This window comes from Chelonia mydas, chromosome 21 (genome assembly GCF_015237465.2).
Source record: "Chelonia mydas isolate rCheMyd1 chromosome 21, rCheMyd1.pri.v2, whole genome shotgun sequence".
Classification (NCBI taxonomy): domain Eukaryota; kingdom Metazoa; phylum Chordata; order Testudines; family Cheloniidae; genus Chelonia; species Chelonia mydas.
In genome coordinates, this window is record NC_051261.2 from 13,630,658 (window position 1) to 13,654,616 (window position 23,959).

General features: G+C 59.6%; 1 protein-coding gene across 6 annotated transcripts in view; it reads right to left on the minus strand.

The window, feature by feature from the left end:
* Positions 1-592: 592 nt before the first annotated feature.
* The window catches only part of KIF21B (kinesin family member 21B), an 85,829-nt gene continuing 62,462 nt past the window's right edge, over positions 593-23,959 (minus strand). The window contains exons 21-35 of one of the 6 annotated variants that reach the window (XM_037884994.2): positions 23,279-23,380; positions 22,752-22,917; positions 22,224-22,284; positions 21,661-21,718; positions 20,722-20,927; positions 20,090-20,164; positions 19,317-19,430; positions 17,457-17,495; positions 15,640-15,776; positions 13,846-14,026; positions 12,883-13,047; positions 11,904-12,021; positions 10,682-10,852; positions 9,301-9,500; positions 593-7,880 (exon numbers count right to left, since the gene is read on the minus strand). In XM_037884994.2, coding sequence (XP_037740922.1) covers positions 7,826-7,880; positions 9,301-9,500; positions 10,682-10,852; positions 11,904-12,021; positions 12,883-13,047; positions 13,846-14,026; positions 15,640-15,776; positions 17,457-17,495; positions 19,317-19,430; positions 20,090-20,164; positions 20,722-20,927; positions 21,661-21,718; positions 22,224-22,284; positions 22,752-22,917; positions 23,279-23,380 — 1,848 coding nt within the window. In that variant the 3' untranslated portion in view covers positions 593-7,825. Of the gene's footprint in view, positions 7,881-8,186; positions 8,647-9,300; positions 9,501-10,681; positions 10,853-11,903; positions 12,022-12,882; positions 13,048-13,845; positions 14,027-15,639; positions 15,777-17,456; positions 17,496-19,316; positions 19,431-20,089; positions 20,165-20,721; positions 20,928-21,660; positions 21,719-22,223; positions 22,285-22,751; positions 22,918-23,278; positions 23,381-23,959 lie in introns of those variants that run through there. The other 5 variants (XM_043533537.1, XM_037884992.2, XM_037884995.2 and 2 more) reach the window with 5 other exon arrangements.

Sequence of the window (23,959 nt, forward strand, 5' to 3'; positions counted from 1 at the left end):
ATCCAGGCAGGGATGAGGTACTCAGATACTGCAGTGTTGGGGGAGTCCTATAAATAGCGGGTGAATGGGGTTTATTGTGACGTCTTGACTGTGTCTGGAGGCTCCTCCCCCTCCAACAGGTGAGCGGACATTTAATGACAGTTGCTGGTTGTTCCCACTAGTCTGCTCTGCCAGGGCTCTTCTGAGTGCTGTGGGTCTGACCCCTGCTTCCTTCCTTTCAATCATAGTCCTCAAAGGCTTGCTGCAGGACAGCAAGTCCTCAGTCCGCTGCCTGGCTACTCAGACCATCCTGATACCGGATACCTTCAGGGACCAACCCCCTTCCAGCTGCAACCTACAGACCTTCGCCCACAGGATCAGAAGGATATGTGCTAGGTAGAGCCCAGTCACTGGAGCCGGCTGCCCCCGCCCTGCTAAAAGCCAGCCTCCCTCCTTTGGGGCTTTGTGCACCGGCGCCTGCTTGAGTGGGGTGAAACGCTTGGTGTCTACGGGGGAGGCTCTTCCCACCACCCCAAACCCTGGCTTCTTGCCCATTGGCCACCTGCCCTTCCGTATGCAATCCCTCCTCATACAGAGCAGCCCCACGCCTCTGTTTCATTTTGGTGCGTTTATTTACGAAGACAGCGCAAGGAACAGACACATCCATTGGGAAAAACCATGTACAGCTTGAGGCTTCAACAACCCCATTTACAGTAATACATCGAGGTATAAAATATATACACACCTTGTCCTATACACAGAACACAGACCGCCCCGCTGGATCACACAACCCAGAGAGAGAGAGAGAGAGAGAAAAGCCTTAGCAAGCGTTGACAGCTCCAAAAACATCCCAGGGCAAGAAAAGGCACCGGCTGTTTGCAACACTTGTACAGTATCAACACAGGGTGAGGGCTAAACTAAGTGACTGGTGTTAGGTCTGCTCCATCTCTACTGGAGGAGGCTCCATACACAGCTGCTCACGCTCACAATGCAGGGCAGGAGTAAGGTGACTATCCCATCACCAAAAGAACCTCAGTGTAAAGCAGTGCTCCTTCCTGCCCCAGGGGGCGGGGGAGAAATCACACAGACGACTACACCAAAGGCCAGGCATCATCCCAGGGTAAAGCAGGGCTGTAGTGTAAAGTGGAGGAGCCCCCGGACTAATGCAGCTAAGAGTTGCCAGGCTGGGCACCGGAAGAATCTCCTGGTGGAACTGTGGGGAGGGGTGGAAGGATCCCTGCGCGGGGTCAGTCCCAGTGCCAACGGCCCACTGCCTTTGCAGAGGCACAAGGCCACTGATGAAGGCCGTTCGTCCTACCCCGCTGGGTCTCGCAACCCAGCTCCCCCAGGAGAGAAGCTTTGCCCAGCGGCTTTGTTGTTAGGGCTGAAAGGGGCGAGAAGGGAAGGGGAGACGCTGACCATGGGATGGCACCAGTCAGATCAGAAAGAAATCTGACCCTTGTGCTCTTTGGGGGAATCGTACCTGAATCGGGGGTCAGCGGGAGGCAGGATGGGAATACGGCCAGCAGTGTGAGGGGGTGGAAGGGCTGAGAGTAAAGGACCAGGAAGGAAGCAGGGTCCTGGGAGAGGATCAGTGCCAGGACACGTCCTGGTGCTCATGAGAATCCACCTTCCAGTAGGGCGGCCCCAGGTTTGTAACCCTTACGCTGGGGAGCTCTTCCAAGTGAAGGCCCCTGCCTCAGGGACCCATCCCTGCCCGACATAAGGGCTGAGAATGGAGCTCCCAGCAGGGGGGTTACTCCTAGGTCCTGAGGAGCACGAGGGATGGGAGGGACCCCTCGGGACGACAGGCTTCCCCCAGGGCTTTGGGGGCTAAAGGAGTCTCTGCTCCTGGACTGGACATGCCAGGTCACCAGTGATTAGAGGGAATGGGGCTAGCAGTGGCTCTGCGGTGCTAACAGCTAACTGGGGGCCTGAAAGGGGTGAGCCGTGGGGTGCTAGATCTTAATCAGCCCTGCCCCTACAGCACAAACGGTAGCAGATGGGACAGAGTGAGTCCCAGCTCCAGGAGGGTACCACAGCCAGTGCTGTGAACGGAGCTGTTTGGCCCGCATGGTCGGGAGAGGACAAGGGTGGAGCAGTTGGGGTGGGAAGCCTGGCAGGAATCTAGGGAGAAAGCAGAGCAAATAGTGCAGAAACAGAGCTGCAGCAACCATGAGTTCAATTGTCTCCATTGTCAGTTAGGGCATCCTCCCTGGGTCTGGCCCCCAGAGAGGTTTGCATGAGCAGGGTCTGCACAGACAGCAGGTAAAGGAACAGGGCCCGTGGGTGCCACGCTAGGGGTACATGCAGTGCCCTGCAGCATAAACAAAAAAAGTCATTCCAAGCAGCTCAGACTTGTAACTTCCATCGTCTACCCCCGGGTCAATTTCACCATCGGTCTGCAGGAGGCGCCATAGCTGCAGCGGCCTTGAGGGCTACCGGCACTGACCTGTCCCTCCCCGCCCCCCGAAGGCGCCGCTCCCTGAATTCAATCCCCCTTCATGTGCAGTGGGTAGGGGAAGGTGGCCACTGGCCAGTCGAGTCTTGGATGGTTTCAGGACCAGAAAGGGGGATGGAGGGAGAAGAGGCGGGAGCAGGGTGGGGAGAGGTTGGTGGTCAAATGCAGATGCCATTCGTAAGGGTGGAGGTTACGCATCTGTAAATGAGTGTGTGCCAACGGGCCTGACTCTCATGGCCCCACAGACACTGCAGTGACAGGGCAAGATCAGAATCAGGGCTCGGGAGACAGCTCACTGCCGCTCCCAGGCCCTCATCCACCTTGGGCTCCTTTCAGCCCCGAGTTACTGGGCTACAGCCTGCCCCGGGCGCTGCTGCGAACACCAAGGAGACTTGGGGGGGTGAATTTATCTCCTGAGCCCTCGCTGTCCTGCCCTGTTACCTGCTTCCCATCACAGACACACCAATTAAACTCTCCCAAATCACACACGGTCACGGTTACTGTCACTCGTTGCCCCTACATGGAGGCATTTGTTCCCCATCTCCCCACCTTACATGGTAACATCAGGGATGACTGCACTCAAAGGGACCTCTTGATTTGTGCTGTCCTCTTCCCTGTCCTGCTGCCTGAAAGTACAATCACGTGCAATCACTAGCAGGCAGATTTTGAAGACAAGGAATAAATAGGACTCCTTAGTTCTTCCAAGAGGCTAACGCGCCCAGCTACCAATGACAGCAGGGGTGCGTTGGGGGTGTGCTTTGAGTTACTGGCCCCCAGAAGGGGTGCAGCATATATATTTTAGGGGAATGGGCTTCCCCTTTGATTGTACATTACAAAGCTGCCCCTTATTCCCAAGATTAAGCGGCATTGTGCTTTCAGCTGGGGCTCTTCCAGGATTTGTTCCCTGGCTAAGAGGAAGGATAGCCTAAAAGTCCAGGGAACAGATCCTCAGCTGGTGTAAACCATCCTAGCTCCATTGATGAAGCTGTGACCATTTTCACCAGCTGAGGATCTGGCCTGAGATAAGGGAGGGCATTAGGATTCAGAAAGAGATGGACGTTAATCCGAACGCTGGGAAAGAGTCCCTGTTAGGGGACGTTTCAGCCAAACACAAGCTGTATACAACATGAGCTCAGGGGAAACTCCATAACCCTGCTCTTACATGGGTCCTGAATATGATGCCACAGGAAGCTCTTGTTAAATTAGGGTTAAGTGCAGCCAGATCATGGTAAAATCGGTCACTGCATGGTTCCAGACAAGGAGCCATTCCCAGGTGACCACGGCCAGCGTCAGGACCAGGAGGGTCAGGGGGGCGCGTACTGGTTTCACTAAAACGCAGAGGGCCCCACTTCGGGTGAAGCGGAGGACCTGGGAATCAGCGTCAGGCTGTCAGTGCTTTCAAGAACAGGCAGCTGGGGGGTTGGCATGGGCCCTTCGGGGCTCGCAGCAGGACTATTGTGAGCTCGAGAGGCGTTCCGATGTCCGCCTGGCACACGCTGGGCTCAGGGTGGCATTCGGAGCTCCTCTTGACAACCTGCAGACAGGGCCTCCATGTAAGAGTCAGGGTCATGATTTTCAAGAGCGGCTAGTTGTTTCAGGGGCCCAGTCCATGACCCCTTAAAGAGAAAGCCGTGAGCACCCCCTGCCTGGAGGTCAGACCCCTTTCAAGTGTCAAGTTGGGCCCTCCAACAATCAGAGGTCCTTTTTTAAAGGCTAAGGGGGGCATTTTTCAAGCAGAGCAAGGGTGCGGTAGGTCACCCTGCAACGCTAAGGCAGGAGAAGCCCCCAGGACCCGAGCGGCTCAGCAACGCAAGTGGTGATTCCAGGACAAATTCAAGTTTCAAAATCATAAAAAAAAAAAGTTTTAAAAATGGCTCAGACCATGAGGTAGCTTAACCGAAAGAACCCCCCTCAAATGACACTCCTCCCAATGAAAAGAGACCGTCCGCACACACACAGAGCTACAGTACAACACAGCCCCCGCCTGCTCTCCCTTCCACACAGGGAGAGGAGCCGGCAGGGGCACCTCAAGGGAAGGGCTGTGCCCAGCACATGGGAGTGGACAGTGGACACATGCCAGGTGCCCGGTACTGGATCATCTGATGCCGGCTGGGTGGGCGGCCTCAGGACAACTTGTGAGGAAATTTCCATCTTTCAACCTGCTTGTTCCTATTGACCTCCTGTGGGGTTTCGCTGGCCGGGAACGCCACGAGATGCAGTCGCTCAGTGCGAGACAGAACGAGGCCCAGCCGCCACGAGTGCTCGGTCTTGCAATGTGCTGGGGTCACTGGAGCAGAGCTGCCTGGGATTAGCCCCGAGGGAAAGAACCAGGGAATCCCAACAGGTGGCTACTAGGCTACATGCAGGTGAAATCTTCCCCTCTCATGCAGCGACCCGCACTGAGTCCCTGATCCAAAATCCCTGGAGGTCAACGGGAGACTTTCTGCTGGCTTCGGATCAGGCTCTTAAAGATCAGATGAAGCCCCATTGAAGCAGAGACACTGCTGCCCTGGCTCCCTCCTGCCCCCAGAGCCATTCACACCTGCCAGGGCGGAGCGGGTGTCAGGTGTTACATTCGACAGCCGTTGTGACAAGTAGAGACTCAGGCATCATCCGCCAGGGTATAGGCCACCCACTCACCCACCGGCGTCTCAGCCCCTAGCTCAGATCCTTCATTTCAGACCATTCACGTTTGCTTGTCCCTCGTTGCCAACTGGAAAAATCCAACTTTTCTCTCCCAGCCAGTTTAATCCTGTCCCATCGGGGGGGGGGGGTGAGGGGAGGGGATCTTGGATATAATCCACTCTCTCTTGGTGGCTGGAAGGCATCACTTCAACCTGCGTTCCCTTCCCCCAGGCCATCGGCAGAGCCCTGGGGACACTTCTCCTTTTGTTGGTGGCAGCAGTGGGAGAATGATGGGTGGGTGTGATGCGTAGCTGAGCAAACCAAGTCACTGTGTTTGGGTCCCACCAGAGCCAGCACCCTGGCAGGACTTCAGAGCTCCCCATCCCGGTCAGTAGCCAGATGCTCAGAGGCATGATGGAAATGAACAATTTTTCCCATCTCAGAACCACTCCAGAGCAGCAGCGACTGGAGGCCATTTTTACTTTGTGCAGCAGGGGGCGATCACTGGTTTTGCAGGGCTCGCTACTGCAAGACAGGGCAGCCGGATTATCAAAAGGCAAAACAAACAAACGAAGAGGCTGGTGCTGTTTACGAAGTGGAAACGTTTCCTGTCCAATGTATCAGTTTCAAAGGAGGTCAAATCTGGGGCAAGAACCCCTTGGTGTTGTCCTTCGATCTGCCGGGTAGAAGGAAACCCGGGGCAATCCCCTGTTAACCAAGGACACCGAAAGTCTTGCATCCCAGAGAACACACAATCCATTGCTGATGGGGTTAGCTGAAGATCAATCAATAAAACCAGAGTCTGGCCGCTGCTTCTTATGTGACGGGCGGAGCGACGCAAGAAACGTACCCGGGGGAAAAGGGCCAGCCTGCTGCCGTTCCCTCAGGTCCATTTCGCGGCAAGCTCTGCACCCCAAGGGCGTTACGTAGCAGCGAGAAGCTGGCTGACGAAGGTTCTGGCTGCACTGGGTGTTGGCTGCGTGGGACTGGGACTCCTTAGCCAGTCATTAGGGGAGGAGGGAGCGAAGGGAGCGAAAGACCCCAGTGACAGCGAGTCCATGTGCTTTGGGGAGTGTAGTGCTGTGGGGTGCCCACGTGGCTCTGGACGCTGCAGGCACTTGGCCGTGGATGCCCCAGAGGAAGCAGGGCACCCAAGCATGGCGGGGGAGATGGTGGCAAGAGACCTTATGCAATTTTGACCTTTATAAAACTGAAATCTGGGGTGATTTAGTGTCTTGTGCCATACTGGCCATGCAGGTGGGTGGCAAGCAGAGCATGGGCAGGCCATGGGCAACCCCTCATTGCCCCCCAGCTCTGCTAATGGACCTCAAGTCTCATGTGGGCCCCTCCCGCTACCCCCATCTTTCCCTTCATCCAGCTCCATTCTAGCCCTGCCCCACTCCCCGCTGCAGATCCCATCCAGAGCGCCCCATGCCCTCCGCCTTTACCAAAGCGCCTCTCTCCTGACCATATAACCACCGCCTGCCCTGCCCTTCCACCCACTACTCTAGTCCCAGACCTCTCCCAGGCCAGGCCCACAGGCTGGCAGGCAGGGATCTGTCCCAAGCAAACCTAAACCCCTCCTGTGAGATGGTGCGGAGAGCTTACCCCTTTTCCCAGCCTTAAAGCCTTTCCTGGCTATTAAAAATCCCCAGGTCCCAATCCGTTCGAGGGTGCTTAAAAAATTCTTTGAAACCCCACTATAAAAGCTTCAATCCCTTCCCGCAGCAGCTGGGAATGAGCTACTCCCATGCTCAGCAGAGATGGCACCAAGCCGGATGTCCAAATGGGCAGTGGGGACCGCAGGGAACAGCGAACAGACCAGTGCGCGATGAAGGCTCAGTCGGATGTGTGTGGGGGGTGCCCAAAGTGAACAGATCCAGAAATTCCGCTTTTCCTTGGAGACGCCCACAGGGATTTTTTCCCCGATGTGCCAGCTGCCTTCTCTCCACCCCTGGGGCAAAAGGGGAGATGCCCTGGCTCAGAATGAGGTGGGTCAGATGCAGAGGTCGACATTTGCCAGACCGCATGCGGATTTGGCCCCGCGACACAGTAATGGAGCTGCTGCCGGAGCTCCTTGCAAGGAACCCTAGTGCAGCGCCGGGGCTGGGAGGCTGTCTCCGGGAGCGGGTCGTTCCCCAGCCGTGCTCCGTGCACCCTGCTGGTGCCAGGCTGGGGTCGGCTCTGAGCGCGGCCCTGGGGCGATCTTCGGGCAGCACACAAGCCCTCTCCGTATTTCGGTACCGGCCAGCAGAACCCAGCTCTGCTGAACGATGAGGTGTAGAGAGGGGCGCCTGCAGCCGCTTCCAGGGGGAACGAGACCCCAGGCACCAGGGCGGTGCGGAGGTCAGCAGCAGGGTGCAGGTGGCAGGATCCCTCATGCACATCCAGGCTCCGGGGTGTGGGGGCACTGAATAGGCTGTGGGGCAGACTGGAACGATCCCGTTGAGTGTCTCAGCTCAGGGTCCTCCCCAGGGCTGGCAAGACCATGTCCTGAAGCACTGCCTGGCTACGCCCCAGTCAGCAGAAAGCCCTGCGCATCCTGGAAACCCAGCGTGGGGCTGGACGGCAACGACGCCCCCTAGCCGTGGGAGCTGGCAGTGCACAAAGCCCCAGCCGAGACACCATCACCCCAGAGTCCTGGGAACTGGGGCACATGCAGGCCAGGCCGATCCCAGCTCTTCATGGCCGGGGAGAGGGGCTGGGGCCTGGGCCTGCCAGGGAGCCTGCCAGTCGCCCTGGCTCCGGCCTTTCCAGCCCCTAGGTCGGGCCGTTCAGGAATCGTCTCCTGCTCCAGAGCTTCACTGTCATGTCACTGGGGAAGGGAGAGAGAGAGAGAGGAAGTGAGCCCGGGGGGCTGCCCCCACCTGAGCCCCACCCCAGCTAAAGAGAGGAAGCACAGCGAATACAATCAGCTGTGGGCCACGCCCTGCACCCAACTCCCCCGCCCCCAAAGGCATCATGCTGCAGCCCAGGAGAGCCAGGCCGCTGTGCACCAGCGCAAGGAGGGAGCAGATGCGCCCAGCTGCCTGCCAGCGGGATAATCCCCCAGAGCGCAGGCTCAGCCAGTGGCTCCTCACTGGCAGTGGCCAGTGACGCGGTGGGGATGGGGCGGGGATCCCCCCAGCAGTGGCCCAGGAGGAGCAGTAGTCAGATGGGCAAACCCCATGCAGCACCGAGCCAACTGCTGGAGCCAATCACCCCTTCACCGAGCTTTGGAGGGGCCGGGGGAGCTGCCAGCCCTGGCCCCCCTTCCCTACTGCTACAAGGGGGCAGGCAGCCCGCCCCAGGGCAAAGGCATAGAGCAACCTGGGGGGCAGGGAGGGGCCAAGAGGACAGTCTCCTCTTGCAAAGAACTCTACGTGGGGGGAAAATCCAAAAGAATCTCATACCGTTAAGAAGCAGCTGAGACCAGAGCGGAGAGGGGAAGAGAGAGAGAGACAGAGAGAGAGAGAGCAGGCCAGAGAGAGCAGGAGGAGGGTCAAGGCAGGCTAGTGGCACGCCCCTTTATGGCAAGGACGCGGCGAGGAAGGCAGGGGGTGAGCCCAGGCACGTAAGTCCATAGCTTTACCCGGCAGTCACTGCGGCACAGAGAGAAACAGAGGGAGGAAGAGAGGAAGAGAAAGGAAAGGAGAAAAGGGAAATGGTCGGAAAAGAGGAGATCAGAGACGGTGCCGGAGACATCGCGAGGGGCGGGCGTGAGCCCGGAGACCCTCTCTGGGGGCCAGGGCTGTGCACAGAGGCCGGGGAGCGGAGGGAGGGGGCCGTGGCGCTCTCATTGAGATGCACAAGGTGCCCTCGAGGAGGAGGAGCTGGTGCCCGGCAGGCAGGAAGCCCGTTCTCTGCGCCGAGGGTGGCAGGGCCAGCGGCACCAGGTCTGGCATGTCGACGGACCAAAAGCATGGCAGGGCAGGGCAGGACCAGCGCTCGGCATAACGGGATGGGGCAGAGGAGCCTCGCTGTGGGGCGGGCTGACAATGGCTGAGAGATGGAGGAGAGAGGCTAGATGGCTGCGGGGCCCCCAGAGCGCTCCCCCTGCCCCGACTGCTGCCCCACACCAAACCGCTTGCAGCCAGCTCCCGTCCCTCGCTCCCTGTACCATTCCGGGCCCTGCTATCTGGGGGGCGCAACAGTGGGTTTGGAGAGCTCCTGCGGCTCTGCTGCACCGGGGTGAGCTGGGGGTCAGACCTCCCACCCCCATGCTGCAGGGGCCTAGCCCCGCCCACACCCCTCACCTGGAAGCAGTGAATATGTGCTTGGAATTGGTGCAGACGGCATTGATGGGGCTGTCGTGGCCCTTGATCTCCCCAACGGGAGTGAAGTTCTCCACGTTCCAGACCTTCACCATGCCCCCACGGCAGGCACTCAGCAGCATGGGGCGGCCGGGGACGAAGGCCAGGGCGCAGACCCAGTCCTTGTGCGCGTTGGGGATTTGCTGGCAGGCACAAAGACAGGGCAGAGCCAGTGAGCGCCCTCGGGCCAACAGCGCCCGACCCATGCTGCCAGCTGGGACCATCAAGACCCAAACCGCCCCCCTGAGCTCCGGGGCAGGGCCAGACCAGCAGCCAGAGCCAGATCCTGGGTTTGCAGCCGGCTGCTGTTTCTAGAATGGGCTGAGGCAAACACCCCACATCTGCACAGTGGCTGAGAGCTGGAGCTGGAATTATTAAAGCTCTGCTCAATTTCTCATCAAGCAGCAGCAGAGGATTCGAATTCAAGACAACAGGACTCTGGTGAGCTACAGAAGCAGCTCAGCGGGAGAGAAGAGGGCTACGCCCCATGAGACAATTGCTCATTGGGACTGGCCAGAGGATCTCCAAGCTCCGATTAATTCACGGCGGCCATGCTGGCCCCAGGATATGAGACACACAAGGTGGGCGAGGGAATCTCTTTGATTGGACCAATTTCTGTGGTGGAGGAAGGGACAAGTCTGCAAACTCACAGAGCTCTTCTTCCGGGGTGGGGCTTGAAAGTTTGTCCCGTCCACCCACAGAAGCTGGCCCAATAAGAGAGATTCCCCCCTGCCCGCTTTGGCTGCTGCTCTATCCCCGACCCATGGAGCCGCCAGAGGCCGTCCCGGCACTGCTGCGCGCCCCGACTGAACTGGGGAACCAGGCACTGCGGCATGTGGGGCCCGGAGACCAGACAGACAAACTCACAGGGATCGGAAATAGGGAAAACACAGAGCGCTATCTAACTCCAGACCAACCTGTCCCCCTTCCCCATAGGCCACTGAGCCCTTTAGCCGTAACAGGTGGGGCACAGTCCTACAGAACTGGCTACCATGCATTGCCCACGGGTGTAAACTACCTTCAGGACCCACCATGCCAGCCACTGTGGTTTGCAACCCCGTGGGCTCTTCCATTGCCCGGAGGCCCTGTGTGCAATGTAGGGATGGGGTCCCTGCATCTGCCCTCTGGTCCTCTGCCCCCAGCTCGGCAGGAGCACGCTCCAGATTGTAGTGACACTCCAGCAGGTTCTACATCCTCGCTCCAGCCCCTAGCACCGGCCCTAGCCCTCCAGCACACGAAACGGCAGGCTGCGGGTCTAGGCCCATCTAAATGCACCCCCCCTCCCCAAGCCCAGCAGGGCCTTCCTGCTCACCCCACTCCGTACCTGGAGGAGCTCCTGCTGCTCCAGGTCCCACTTCTTGATCCCGTTGTCCCTGGAGCCGCTGAAGAGCACATCGCCCTGGATGGCCAGACACTCAATGCCGTCGTAGTGCGGGGGCTCGAAGTTATGGGTGGGGCCAACGTTCCCCACCACGCTGTCCGCGATCTCAAACATCTGCAAGGCAACAGCCCGGAGGGCAGCCGCTGTGAACCCCGGTGGCGAAGGAGACCAGCCGCTCTCGGGTCATCTGGCCAGCAACAGCTCTTCCCGTAAGGCAGGGGTATGGCTAATGCATCCGACCACACAGCTCCCACTGGATGCTGAGCCAGGGCCCGGCGCAATGAGACAGGGATGGATTGGCAGCGGCGGGGTTCTGCCTGCTTACGCCAGGCCGGGATCCTTGCGGGGAGGCCATGCGGGGACACGATGGCTCCGTGCGGGGACACAGGTCACTGGTTTGAACCTCGCCCGGCTCAGCTGGGACTGGAAATCTCCACCTCCTACAATGGTTTGGCGGCCGACGTGCGAGCACAGATCAGCGCCTGGCTGGCAGGGGGCCACGTTGCAAAGACAAAATAGCCCCCTGGGAGACAGGTCCAGCAGAGGCCACAGAGGGCAGGCTGAGCCCGGATCCACCTTTGCAGGAGGCACGTTGGCGGGGGGTGTGGAGGGGAGGCCTGGGCCGGGCACCTGGAATTCCGGTCTCCAGGGCTGGCGAGCGGCCCGGCATTTTGAGACACGGCAGCTCCTCCAGCATTTCCCGGATCTGGGTTCCAAGATGCTCTTAGGGGCAGTGCACAGACCCTGCTCCCCGTGACCCACAGAGGCACCTGGCAGACGGGGGGACAGGAAGGCTGGCCAGCTGCAAAGCCGCCAGGTCTTTCAAGCCACGAGTCCTGGGGGGCTCATGGCATTTCTCAGACCCTGGTGGGATTTGCAGATGTGCTCAGCGCTGGCCTCCCTCTGCTCCTGCTGAGGTCAACAGAACGGCTCCCTCCCGCCCACTGTGAGACCAGAGTTAGGCCGACACCAAGCGCTCTGGACAACCCCACCCAGCGCGTCCCCTCCTCGCCAGGCCTTTGGTGGGCAGCGAGCCCCTGTATCTGGCACCTACAGGAGAGCGGCTATGCACGGGGCTGGGGAGGGCTGGTGCGAGCAGCGGGTCCTGGGCTCAAAGGCCCCTTGTGCTGCCTGTGAGCGGGAGGGAGGGAGGGTCCCAGGGTACCTTGACGTAGTGATCCTTGGAGCCGGTGACGACCAGGTCGTGGTTGCTCGCGGTCTGGTTCACAGTCAGACACATCACGGGCCCGATGTGGCCGGTCAGCTTCCCGATAGGCTGCAACCTACAAGCAGGAGCTGGGGCTGTCAGGGTGTGGGGCATGCTCAGCAGAAGACGCTCGTTCCTGCAGGCCCTTCGCTGGCCCTGTCTCCAAGGCTCTCAGCAGGGACCCTTCCAGCCCCAGGCCCCTCTCCACCATCCTGAGCAGAAGTGGGGACCTCGGGCTCCAGGGACCAGAGCACGGAGCACCCTTGGCGATACCACGTCCCTCAGCACCGTGGGCCGTGATCCTGGCCTCAGGCTAGGGGTGGGGAGCTGGGTTCAGGTGCAGTGCCAGGGGGTGATCAGCTTGTCCGCTGAGCCCCTAAGGCAGGGTGGGGAAACCTACGGCCCGCAGGCTGGATCCAGCCTGTTGGTTAATTTTATCTGGCCCGTGGCGCCCTCCCCGACCCACACCCCCTGTGGGGCTGGAGCTGCTAGCACCGGCTTGCCCCACTGCAGGGGAAGCCCCAAGCCCCTGCACCCCTAGAGGCAGGTGAGTGGCCTGTGATTGATTTTTTCTGTGGGTCAATGGCCTGTGACAGAAAAAAGATTCCCCAACCCCGCCCCAAGGGCTGCAGCTGGGAGAGGAGCGCTGGGTCCTGCTTTCAGCCACCCCGGGGCCTGAACATCGGCCCCAGCAGCTGCTGCAGTGCAAAGCCCCAGTGCAGACAGGCCAAGCTGCTCCACGCGGGGGTTTGTGCCGGTGCAGCTGCCCCCGCTGCCAAGTCCAAATCTGCCCCTGCCTCAATAACAGCTTCCAGGCAGGAGGGAGCGGGCCCCAGCCCAGCCCAGAACGGCTGCTCCCTCTGCCTGGGCAGCACCCGGCTCCCGCCCCACAAGAGCTGCCCTCGCCTGGGGGCCCGAGCCCCGGTGCTGCCCTGACCTGTTGAGCTCCCAGATGCGGACGGAGTTCCCGGCAGCGGCGTAGAGCATGGTGCCGGCGGGGTTGAGCGCGATCTGGTTGATCTGGTGCTCGCCCTGCACGCTGGCGATGGTGCGGGTCGTGGTCCCGGCACAGGCGTCCCCGGAGATCACCTGACCGGAAGAGCTAAGCCAAAGAGACAGCAAGAGGTGAGCCTCAAGGCAGAGACCCTCGGGGGAGTGGGGGGCAGGGATTTACACAACGTGCAATGGAAGATCTGGTCCATTGTGGACTGATTAGAAGGCTGGAGAGCGTCTGTCCCCAGCCATCTAGAGGGCAAAGCAATGCCACTTCCTGGCCCCATGCAGTGCCAGGATGAGACCCCCCCCTCAGCCCCACGTCCCCTCAAACCAGGAGCAACGGCACAGCAAGGGTGACCCAGGCAGCAGCTCTCGGGGGGCGGCCCCAAGGGAGGTGCCTTGCCGAGCAGCCAGCCAGACCCACGCCAGCAGGCGTGCCAGCGCCACGCCCAGGGGCGGAGCAACACAAACCCCGCCCCTTGCCTGGAGTTGATGTTGACAGGCAGCCCAGGCCCGTTCCCGCCAGTCTGATTTTAGGTCTGGGGAGGGACTGCAGACAAGGAGACGTCTCAGTCGGTGGCTGGGCACCAGAGAGAGGGGCTGATTCGCTGGGGTCTGGAAACGGTGCTGGCAGCTGCAGATGGGTCATTACCCATCCCTGATCAAAGCAATCGTAGGCAGTAGGGTGCACGGGGCCCCCTGAAACAGACTAAAGGAGCAACTGCCTTGAGAGCAGAGCACCAAGCCACGCCGGGCTAGAGTGACCAGCACTGCACCATTCCTAGGCTCAGCCCTGCAGCCTGCCTGGCCTTTGCTATGCGGCCCTGGGTGCAGGACAGCTGGCAGGGCAGTGCGTCGAGCTCGGCCAGGCCCCCAGAGCAGCCTCAGCGCACCAGGTACCTACGTGAGGGTGCGGACGCACTTGGCCGAGTCCCGGATGTCCCACACCTTGATGTAGGAGGTAGAGACGGTGAACACCAGCCCCGAGTGGCTGCAGTACTTGATGGACACCACATTGTTGGGGTGGCCCTTCAGCGAGGCGATTTCCTGGCCCGTCACCAGGTTCCACATTTTGCAGCTCCGATCTGCGGGAGGAGGCAGGAGCACATGACACTGCGGGCCCCTTCCTGTCCTCAGCACAGGAACCCCATGGCTCCCTACCCTCCCACGCTGGCCCCCAGGGGTGCCCCAGGGGCGAGAAGCGAGCTCAGTCCCTGTGGCCCATCCAGCCCCTGGCACCTCCACCAGAACTGCAGACAGGGGAAGGGTCTATAAGTGCCGGGTGGGAGGTGACACCCAGCCACTAGGGGCTGGGCAGAGGCCCCAACAACTCGCTTCATGGATGTCACGGGGAGGGATAGCTCAGTGGTTTGAGCATTGGCCTGCTAAACCCAGGGTTGTGAGTTCAAACCTTGAGGGGGCCACTTAGGGATCTGGGGCAAAAACTGGGGATTGGTCCTGCTTTGAGCAGGGGGTTGGACTAGATGACATCCTGAGGTCCCTTCCAACCCTGATATTCCATGATTTCATGTCACCACACAGCTGTTCAGCCGTAATGACTTGTGCAGCATTACTGCCCTCTACTGGGGGGACCCAGAACTGCACTGGCCTGTTGTGGCTTAGTTTTCAGAGTAGCAGCCGTGTTAGTCTGTATCCGCAAAAAGAACAGGAGGACTTGTGGCACCTCAGAGACTAACCAATTTATTTGAGCATAAGCTTTCGTGAGCTACAGCTCACTTCATCGGATGCATTCAGTGGAAAATACAGTGGGGAGATTTTATATACACAGAGCACATGAAACAATGGGTGTTACCGTACACACTGTAACAAGAGCATCTATTCAGGAGACACCATCACAGGGCCTAATCACATCAGCCACACTATCAGAGGCTCGTTCACCTGCACATCTACCACTGTGATATATGCCATCTTGTGCCAGCAATGCCCATCTGCCATGTACATTGGCCAAACTGGACAGTCTCTACGTAAAAGAATAAATGGACACAAATCAGACGTCAAGAATTATAGCATTCAAAAACCAGTCGGAGAACACTTCAATCTCTTTGGTCACTCGATTACAGACCTAAAAGTGGCAATTCTGCAACAAAAAAAACTTCAAAAACAGACTCCAACGAGAGACTGCTGAATTGGAATTAATTTGCAAACTGGATACAATTAACTAAGGCTTGAATAAAGACTGGGAGTGGATGTGTCATTACACAAAGTAAAACTATTTCCCCATGTTTATTTCCCCCCCTACTGTTCCTCACACGTTCTTGTCAACTGCTGGATATGGCCCACCTTGATTATCACTACAAAAGGTCCCCCCCACCCCCGCTCTCCTGCTGGTAATAGCTCACCTTACCTGATCGCTCTCGTTACAGTGTGTACGGTAACACCCATTGTTTCATGTTCTCTGTGTATATAAAATCTCCCCACTGTATTTTCCACTGAATGCAACTGATGAAGTGAGCTGTAGCTTATGCCTACAGAAATTTGTTAGTCTCTAAGGTGCCACAAGTACTCCTTTTCTTGTTGTGGCTTAGGGGGCTCTCAGGCAGGCCGGTGCCGTCCGAGCAGGAGGCTCGTGTCCTGTCCTCGCAGTTCGGGGCGGCTCAGCCACTCCCCTGGGTAACAGGCTCACTCCGCAGCGATTACACCCAGCGCTCAGCAGCCAGCCCACCCCTGAGGTGTGCACCTTTGGATCCAGAGAAGAGCAGTTCGTCGGTGGCGTCCACGCAGAGAACAGGTTTGGAGTGCCCCTCCGCCATGGATATGCACTGCAGCGGGGCCGTCCGAGCGCTCCTGGCACTGCCCACGGGGTTAATGAGGCCCCTTCCATGAGAGAGAAAGAGAGCAAGGGCGTCAGCAAGGGGGCACTGGCCGGGTGACCTAGGACGGAGCCGGGGCAGGCTGGCTCCGGACCCAACCCCCAGAACCTCCAGGCTTGAACAAACTGGGGCCTGGCTCCAGCTGTGCTGTGGGGCACAAAAGAGCACCATGGCCAGCATGGGGAAGCGCCCTCTCCCCATCTGACCCACTCCAGTTTCCCAATGAGCTTCACCCCGGTTTGGCAGATGGGGAAGGGATTTTTAAAAGGTCACATGGCAAATCAATGGCAGAGCTGGGAACGGAGCCCAGGAGTTTTCGATCCCTCCAGAACAGGGAGAGAACCCAGGAGTTCTGGCTCCTGAGCCAGGAGACAATCCTGTCTCAAACCAGTTCTAGGCTTTGCCCCAGCAACAGCCAATGGGGCTGTGAGGGGAGTTCAGAGGGAGGTTCCAGAGCGCTGAGCACATGAGACTCGACATCCCTGAGGAAAGAGCCCAGGTGGAAGAGCCCATCATGGAGGGAATCAATATCTCCAGAGCAGCTTCCCAGCCAGGATCTCAAAGCACCTCCCCTCCTCCCAGCGGGGTTGGATTAAGGTGGGGACAGGGAGGGGAAGGGGCTAGCCCAGGGTCACACGGTACATTTGTGGCGTGGTTGGAATCGATTTTTCGAGGGGCGCGGAGTACCCCCTACTCCAGCTGATGGTGCCAGAGTCAGGCCCACGGTGTCTCAGATAGGCACCCAAACGCCAGTGGGGAGATGCTCCTCTGCCAGCCTGGCCCTTTTGACGTGCAGGGCATGGGGGAGGGGGAGTTGTGCTGGCACAGACACTGCCTTGGGCTAGTGTAATTGGTTCTACGTTGCTCATGTTGCCAACCCAAGCATGCTGGGGGCAGAGCCAGGGCCTTAGCACACCCCATTAGGGGAACTCTGGGCTGTGGCACAGTCAGCAAGCAGCCCCTTGGGAGGTTGCAGTGAGTTAGAGCAACCCCAAGGCTGCTCTAATATATGTGGGAGGCTGCATAGGCCTTAGCAGCAGCCATAGGATCTTCAGTGCCAAGACGCTGCACCCCAGGTGTTTAATCATTGTGCCTCGGTTTCCCCATCTGCGAGACAGGGATAACAATCTTGACCAGCCTCGCCATGGGTGTTGGGAGGCTGAAGCCCCATTTGTCAAGTGTTTGAGATGTTTGAACTGAAGGTGCGAGAGAAGAGGACAAAACATCATAGTCTGGACCCCCCCAAACATCCACCAGCTCCAACAGCTGGACTGCCCTGCCTCTTGGAGCTAGGCTAGACACAGCGCAAGTTATCATCACTACCCGCCCTGCCCTCGAGGCAGAATAGAGCATGCAGCTGCCCCCATCCAGTCAACGCACCGTACGCTATTTGCTTAAACACCCAGCACTGCATTTCAAGACAATGGCTCAGACCTTAAGGCTCTGGAGACCAGAGGCAGAAAGGGACTTCCACAGCCGGACACGGCATGCCAGGGCCATGCGGGGCAGCAGAGAGAAGGAAAGAGGGACACACAACAAGCAAGAGCCGCACCACGACAGAGTCCCAATAGATTTAGCAAAGAAGCAAGGCCCAGAGTTTGGCCAGCACAGATTCAGCATGCAGGGCAGCGGGAGGGAAATGCGAGAAGCAGGAGAGTTCTCATCAACAGAAAGTTGTATGTACCTCAGCACCTCCGAGACAGAGGAATCACTGTCGTCAGACCTAGGGACAGAAAATTAGCAGGATTACGGGAGAAAAAATCCCGGATGAGAGAGGCAGCAGCAGAGTCAGAGAGTGGAGCGTTGTTATTGCATCCAAGCTAGTGGGGTAGAGAGGGAGGAGCGGACACAGAAAACCAGAGAGAGCAAAGGGGCAGAGGAGCAGGAAGGGACACGTGGCTCGGACACAAGATCTTTCCGGCTGGGCTGGAGTCGTTCAGCCAGAAGGGACTGTTACAATCACCCAGTCTGACTTGTACAAGGCCTCGCCCGGGGATTCCTGCATCGAGTCCTCATTTCATCTCCCATGGTCCCCCCTGTCCCATCACTGCCACCAGCGATCCAACCTAGCCCCCCAGGTTTCGGGGTCCAGCCGGGGCGTTCTGACACAGACCTGCTCTGCGCTATCGTGCAGTTTGCTAGCAGACGGGATGGGGACGGGGGGCTATTCCTGAGCTGCAGGCAGCACCATGGGCTCCCCCCCCAGGTTAGAACGTCACCTCCAAACTGGGATTCTGCAAGGAGGCAGATGGGAGGTGGCTGCTGCCTGCTCCCCTAGGGCCAGGCCCTCAGGGGCTGTAAATCAAAGCAGCTCTGCTACCCCCATGGCAGCTAGGCCAATTTACACCCACCGAGGGGCTGGCCTGTGACTGTCAAAGGCGGTCCTAAGCTGGATTCGATCCTCTGTGGAAACCCAGACTCCCACGGGAGAGCGCATGCCCCCAACCACCAAAGGGTCGCAGCCCCTGGCACCAGGAGCAATCAGGGAGCACCGACGGGACCCTGGTGGAAAGTTCGCCCCAAACAGAGCAGCCATATCACCTCCTGAGGGGCCCGGGGCCTGCGAGCAGCCGGTATCTCCCCACTGAACACAGCGGGAGAGGGAGCAGGGCCCCGAAGGGGCAGGTGCGATGGCACAGCCAGTGCCCCCAGAACCAGGGGTGGGGCCAGCTGGGAAATAGCTTCCCCATCGCCTGGGGACCCCTGCCAAGCCCAGCGCCAACGAGCCCCACGCTTCGGCGGGGACAGGATGGCGGCTCAGCGTCCTCAGCTAACAGCCCCCTGGGCCCACCTCACCCGCTTTAGAACTGCGGCCAAACCCACCCAGCGGCGTCACTGCGGGTGAAATTCCCCCTCTGATGGCCGCCAGCGTGATGGCCGCCATCTTGGCCAACACACCGGGGCCTGAACCGGGGCCCTCCAGAGCTACCAGCAGGACCTGAGGAGCCCAGGGCCGCCAGTGGGGCCTGTGACTGCCCCAGCCCCCCAGGGGATCCCCACGGGCCCAGCGGGGGCCCTGGCACTGCCACGTGTGCGCGCACAGCGCTCAGGCCGGGGCACCGCTTCGGGCCTGGTCTGAGGGCTCTGGCAGTGCAACGTAACGACGAGCCTCTGGCTGGAGCGTCTGCAGGGAGGGCACCTGCCGCCCCAGGCTCGCAACAGCAGCTGCTTCTGCCTGAGCGAAAGGCCCAGGCTTGGCCGCTCAGGGGCAGCCCCGAGACAAGGTCCAGCCAGTAGAGGGGGGCCAAAGAGCCCCGCCCCCCATACCAATGGGGTTATACACAGGCCTGGCATAGGGCTCCTGCCCAGGGAGACGCTGCCCCGTGTGAGGTTCTAGTGCACCAGGATTGCAGCTCTCTGCCTTCGCCCGGGTCAATTCACGAGCCCGGGGCTGACTCCGGCTGGGACTGCCGGGCTCCGGGGCAGAGCGGGGATGGTATCAGGGGGCAGCCATGGGAGTCACCATCTGCCATTCACTGCTCTTGGGCTGGGCTTCCCCAGAGATTCACGCCCCCACCCACTCCTTGCCCCGTGAGACTCTTACTTGTCCAGCGCGGAGCCCTGGCTCTGGTTGCTGGTGAGGCGGGAGAAGACATTGCGGTCGTTGCGCGGCCTGGTGGGAGGGGACGAGGGAGGCGTGAAGCCAACGTCTGAAGTCCTGAGCCGGGGCGTTCAGAAAGAGACCCACGATTACAAACCTACCCCCTTGCCCTATTCCCCCCACCCCTCCACTCAGCACAGGGAGGCCTGCAGTGCCAGCCCATGGTGAAGTGATTATTCCCCTCTATTCGGCACTGGTGAGGTCACTTCTGGAGTATTGCGTCCAGTTTTGGGCCCCCCACTACAGAAAGGATGTGGGCAAATTACAGAGAGTCCAGCGGAGGGCAACGGAAACGATTAGAGGGCTGTTCTCTAATCGGCTGTTCTCAGTGGTGGCAGATGACAGAACAAGGGGCCATGGTCTCAAGTTGCAGTGGGGGAGGTCTAGGTTGGATATTAGGAAACACTATTTCATGAGGAGGGCGGTGAAGCACTGGAATGGGTTCCCTAGGGAGGTGGTGGAATCTCCATCCTTAGAGGTTTTTAAGGCCTGGCTTGACAAAGCCCTGGCTGGGATGATTTAGTTGGGGTTGGTCCTGCTTTGAGCAGGGGGTTGGACTAGATACCTCCTGAGGTCCCTTCCAACCCTGATCTTCTAGGATTCTATGGTACAGCTGAATCCAGCACTGAGCTCTGTGCCAGTGCGCTGCCGATTGCACAGGCCGGTCCCCGACGGGGAGCTAGGCCCATGTGCTCTCCAGCTGCTCCCCAGCTCACCTGGTCGGCTGCCCCCGGTCATAGGATTTCCTCCGGGTCAGAGGCGAGGTGTCCGAGCCACGGGACTGCCTAGGGCTAGAACAGAGCAAGACCTGGTCAGCAATCGCCCCTCCCTGGGCCCTGGGCCCTTCAGCACCGAACAAGCCTACCGCAGAGCAAGCGAGCCGAGAGCCCTGGGGCAGCACACAGATCCACCTCCTGAGCCAGGGGCCCAGCGGGCTGGATCAGGCCCCGGCAGGGCCCAAGGTCAGGCCAGTGGCCCCGGCTAAGGGTTTGTGCTTTGAGTGCAAGTCCTGTTGGCTTCATCACCGAGACTCTGCTGCGGGAGAAGGCAGCTCCATGCCTTTGATAAGAGGGCCATGGAGACTGGACGCCCAACTCTGTCCCACAGCGGAACCCAATTTGTCCTACCTTCCCCAGTCCCCGTCCCCCCGACTGCCAGTGCCACAAACTGTCCATCCAAGATGGCAGAGCAAGCCAGGAGAGCTGGCCCCACCCCTGCATGCTGGGGACAGGCTGGGTTGACCGAGAGGAGTCCACACTCAAGGCTCCAATGGCAGAATATGATGGCCCAGCCCACCTCGCCCCCAAGAGCCTGTAAGCATGTGGGGCCCACGCTTGCCAGGGCTTACAAGGTGCTGCCGCGGGTGGGCAGGCTGATGGTGCGGGAGACCTTATCCTTGTAGTAGGAATCTCGGATGGAAAAGCCGATTCCGTCTTCTTTGATCTCCATGAGGGATACCAAGGACTTGGTGATGTTCTTGGTGGAGATGTCCAGTGTGGGTCCCAGGCACTCGGCCGACACAGCCTTCATCTGGCCTGACAGCTTGGGTTCCCCCTACGGCAGGGCAGAGGGAGAGGAAGGCTGAGAGGGGAGGAGTTCACTGCCCCAAGGGTAGCACATGGAGTGAGTCTGAAATACTGGCACCCCTTGGCCACTCAGTTCCAAGAAGCCCCCTGGCCGAGCACCCAGCAGTGGCAGATGTAGGGAGACCTTTCAGTTGGGCCCTGGTTGCCAGCATTAACGCTTCATGCACTCATTAGTGAGGGCAACAGGAAGTACCCCCCATGCCAGGCTGGAACATGCCCCATATGGCCAGGGCACTGGAGCAGCTCTCCCAGGAGGATTTGGCACATGGAGGGACTGGTCCAGTCAATTAACTGCTGGGGAGGGCGCACAGCACCGGGGTATCTCGTGCGTTTTATTTGCTCCCAGAGGAGGGGTAGGCAGCACGAGGACACCTTCCCTGGATTCAGGGAAGCCCAGTACAGCCCAGTGATGTGACATTTGGCGGTTTCAAGTGGGGTCTACCACTCAAGGAGCCATTTATAGGGCCAAAGTAACACGCCAGGCACGGACGCCACCAGGAGACCAGACCTCAGGCTATTTCAATTCCAGACCCAGCTCCTCAAGGCATTCCAGCCATGGAGAAGACACCAGCCAGGGGCCACCACCCAGCCGTGAGCACAAAGGGAGAGAGGGGGTACAAAGGACCGAGGACCCCACACCCACATCCAGCCGCGGCCACCTGGACTATGTTAAACGGCCCCATCTGAGGCCGTGAACTGACCTTGAACTTGAAGTCGTCCTGGCTGGCCGAGCCCTTCATGGTGAAAGATTGGGAGAAGCTGTAGGGAACAAAGGGTTCAGTGGCCAACTCCCTTTAGGTTTTACCTAAAGCTAAAGGAAGAAACCATTGCCCATCACCCCCACCCCATAACACCCTATCATCAGCCCGGCTACAGTTCCTCCTCCCATTCCCTGAGGTACAGCCCATCCCCTGGTCCCTTTCGGGGCCCTCTCCACCCTCAGCTCCGTCTTGCCCCTGGTCCTCAAGAGGAATGATTGCTGGGATGGTTCTGTACAGCCCCTGCACGCCTGGGTTTGAGCAAGGCCAGTCATCGTGTGTGGGTAACGTGTGCACTGTCCAGTCACACGTAGGAGCTCTGAGGGGCTGGAGCATGCTCGGTGCAGACAGAACCTGGAGAATTTAGCTGCCAAGCTCTAACGGGTCTCTCTTGCCAACGAGTGCCACAGAGATGTGCCTCCCTCCCCCGGCCTTGCTCACTCCATAGATCCCGCTGCTCAGGGGCACACGAGGCTGGGACCCTGCATGCTCCCTGGTGCGCTCACCTCCCCTCCGAGGCCAGGCTGAACTCCGAGATCTCCTCGTCCGTGCTGGCGTAGCCATTCTCTGCACAAGGAACAGCCAACAAGGGGGTGTCAACGCGACAGAGGGTGGGAGGGCACCGCGCTGGGCCAGTCCGATCAGAGCCAGGCAGCAGGCAGTTGCCGATCAGCGTGTGGACCTTTAGGTCCTTGGGACACCCCCCAGACCACTGCTATCGTATCATTAACTCTATGCCACCAAAGCCCCATCAGTGCATCCTCAAGGCTGGACAGGCTGTGACCACATGGGCGGATACGTCTGGAAGAAGCGGGCCCATCACTCCTGCCCACGGAGTCAGAGCAATGCCAAGAGTCCTGGGGTGGGCTCCATCTGTCCCAATGGGCAGACGTGCCATCTGTAGGGGCAGAGAAACACCCCGAGCCTTCCCAGCTGCTGCCAGCCCCTGGTCCCACATCAGTGCTGCCAGCTCCCTTGCCAGCCAGTGCCCCATACCCACGGGGGTGCCCAGGAGGGAAAAGCCCAGCACCCACCTTGCTGCACGTTGTGGATGAGTGCCTGCAGCTCAGGGTGGGACTCCGCTTTCTCCCGCAGGGCATCCAGGATGACGTGGTTCTGGGAGGAGCCGGTCACGTCTGTTTGTCTCAGGCGCCCTTCCAGCAGGCGGATCTGGGCTTCTTTCTGAGCCACCTGCAGCCCCTGTTTGGCGGGAGCAGGAGGTTAGCCTCCGTCCCGCACACAGGATGGGCCAGTGGGTGGGTTGGGGAAAATCGGCTCCTGGCTTCAATCCCCATCCCTGGGCACAGACGCAGGTTCCACACCAGCCTCGCTCAGATGCTGCTTGCAACCCGTTCCCCGCCCTGGGACCAGCAGCACACAGGCTGGGCCAGTCTCTCAGTCTCCCTCACCCGCGCAAAGAGGATGCCCCAGGCCCAGCCAAATAGCCCCGGCTCCAAACCTGCCCTGCAGCGACTGCGATCCCCCCCGCCCCGGGATCCCATGCTCTGCGACCCGCCCCCCGGAGCTGCACCTCCCCGCCCCAGATGGCCCCTTGCCTGACCTTATCGATGGAAGCCTTGAGGAAGTTGTCCAGCAGGAGACGCGCCTCGGCCAAGGAGCAGGAGCTGATCACCACGGAGGTGTCGGTGGAGTCCAGCTCCTCCTACGGTGCAGGAGAGACCCCGAGGGAGGGGAATTAGAACGGCGCTGGGGGCGGTGAAGGGCAGAAAGCAGAGGGCCAGCAGAGACACCGGCGCCAGGTAACTGGGGGGTGCCCTTGACTGGCTGACGATGGTGGGGACGACGACTTGCACGCCAATACTGTGCGTGAGCACTTGCAGTCAGGGGCCCACTGCACCCCATGCACTGGATGCACGCCTGGATCCAGGCCCCCAATTGGGCCGTCTGTGGGCACCGAACCACACACCTGTGGGATCTCAAGAAGATGAGCTTCTACTGCCTGGACAACAGGAGCTGCTCATTAGTCAGGTGACCAGAGCAGAGCAAGGGCAGGTTTACACTGGGAGCTTAAACCAGCATAGCTATGTCTCTCCAGGGTGTGACAATCCTGCCCCGCCCCAGAGAGATGTAGCTATGCGGACCGAACCAAACAGCCACCTCCTTGGGAGGTAGATTAGCTACTCCAATGGGGAGCGTCTACACCAAGCACTAAAGCCTTGCAGCTGTAGCCGTTGAAGCACAGACGTATACTAATAAACCAATTTACATACGCCAGCCGCTG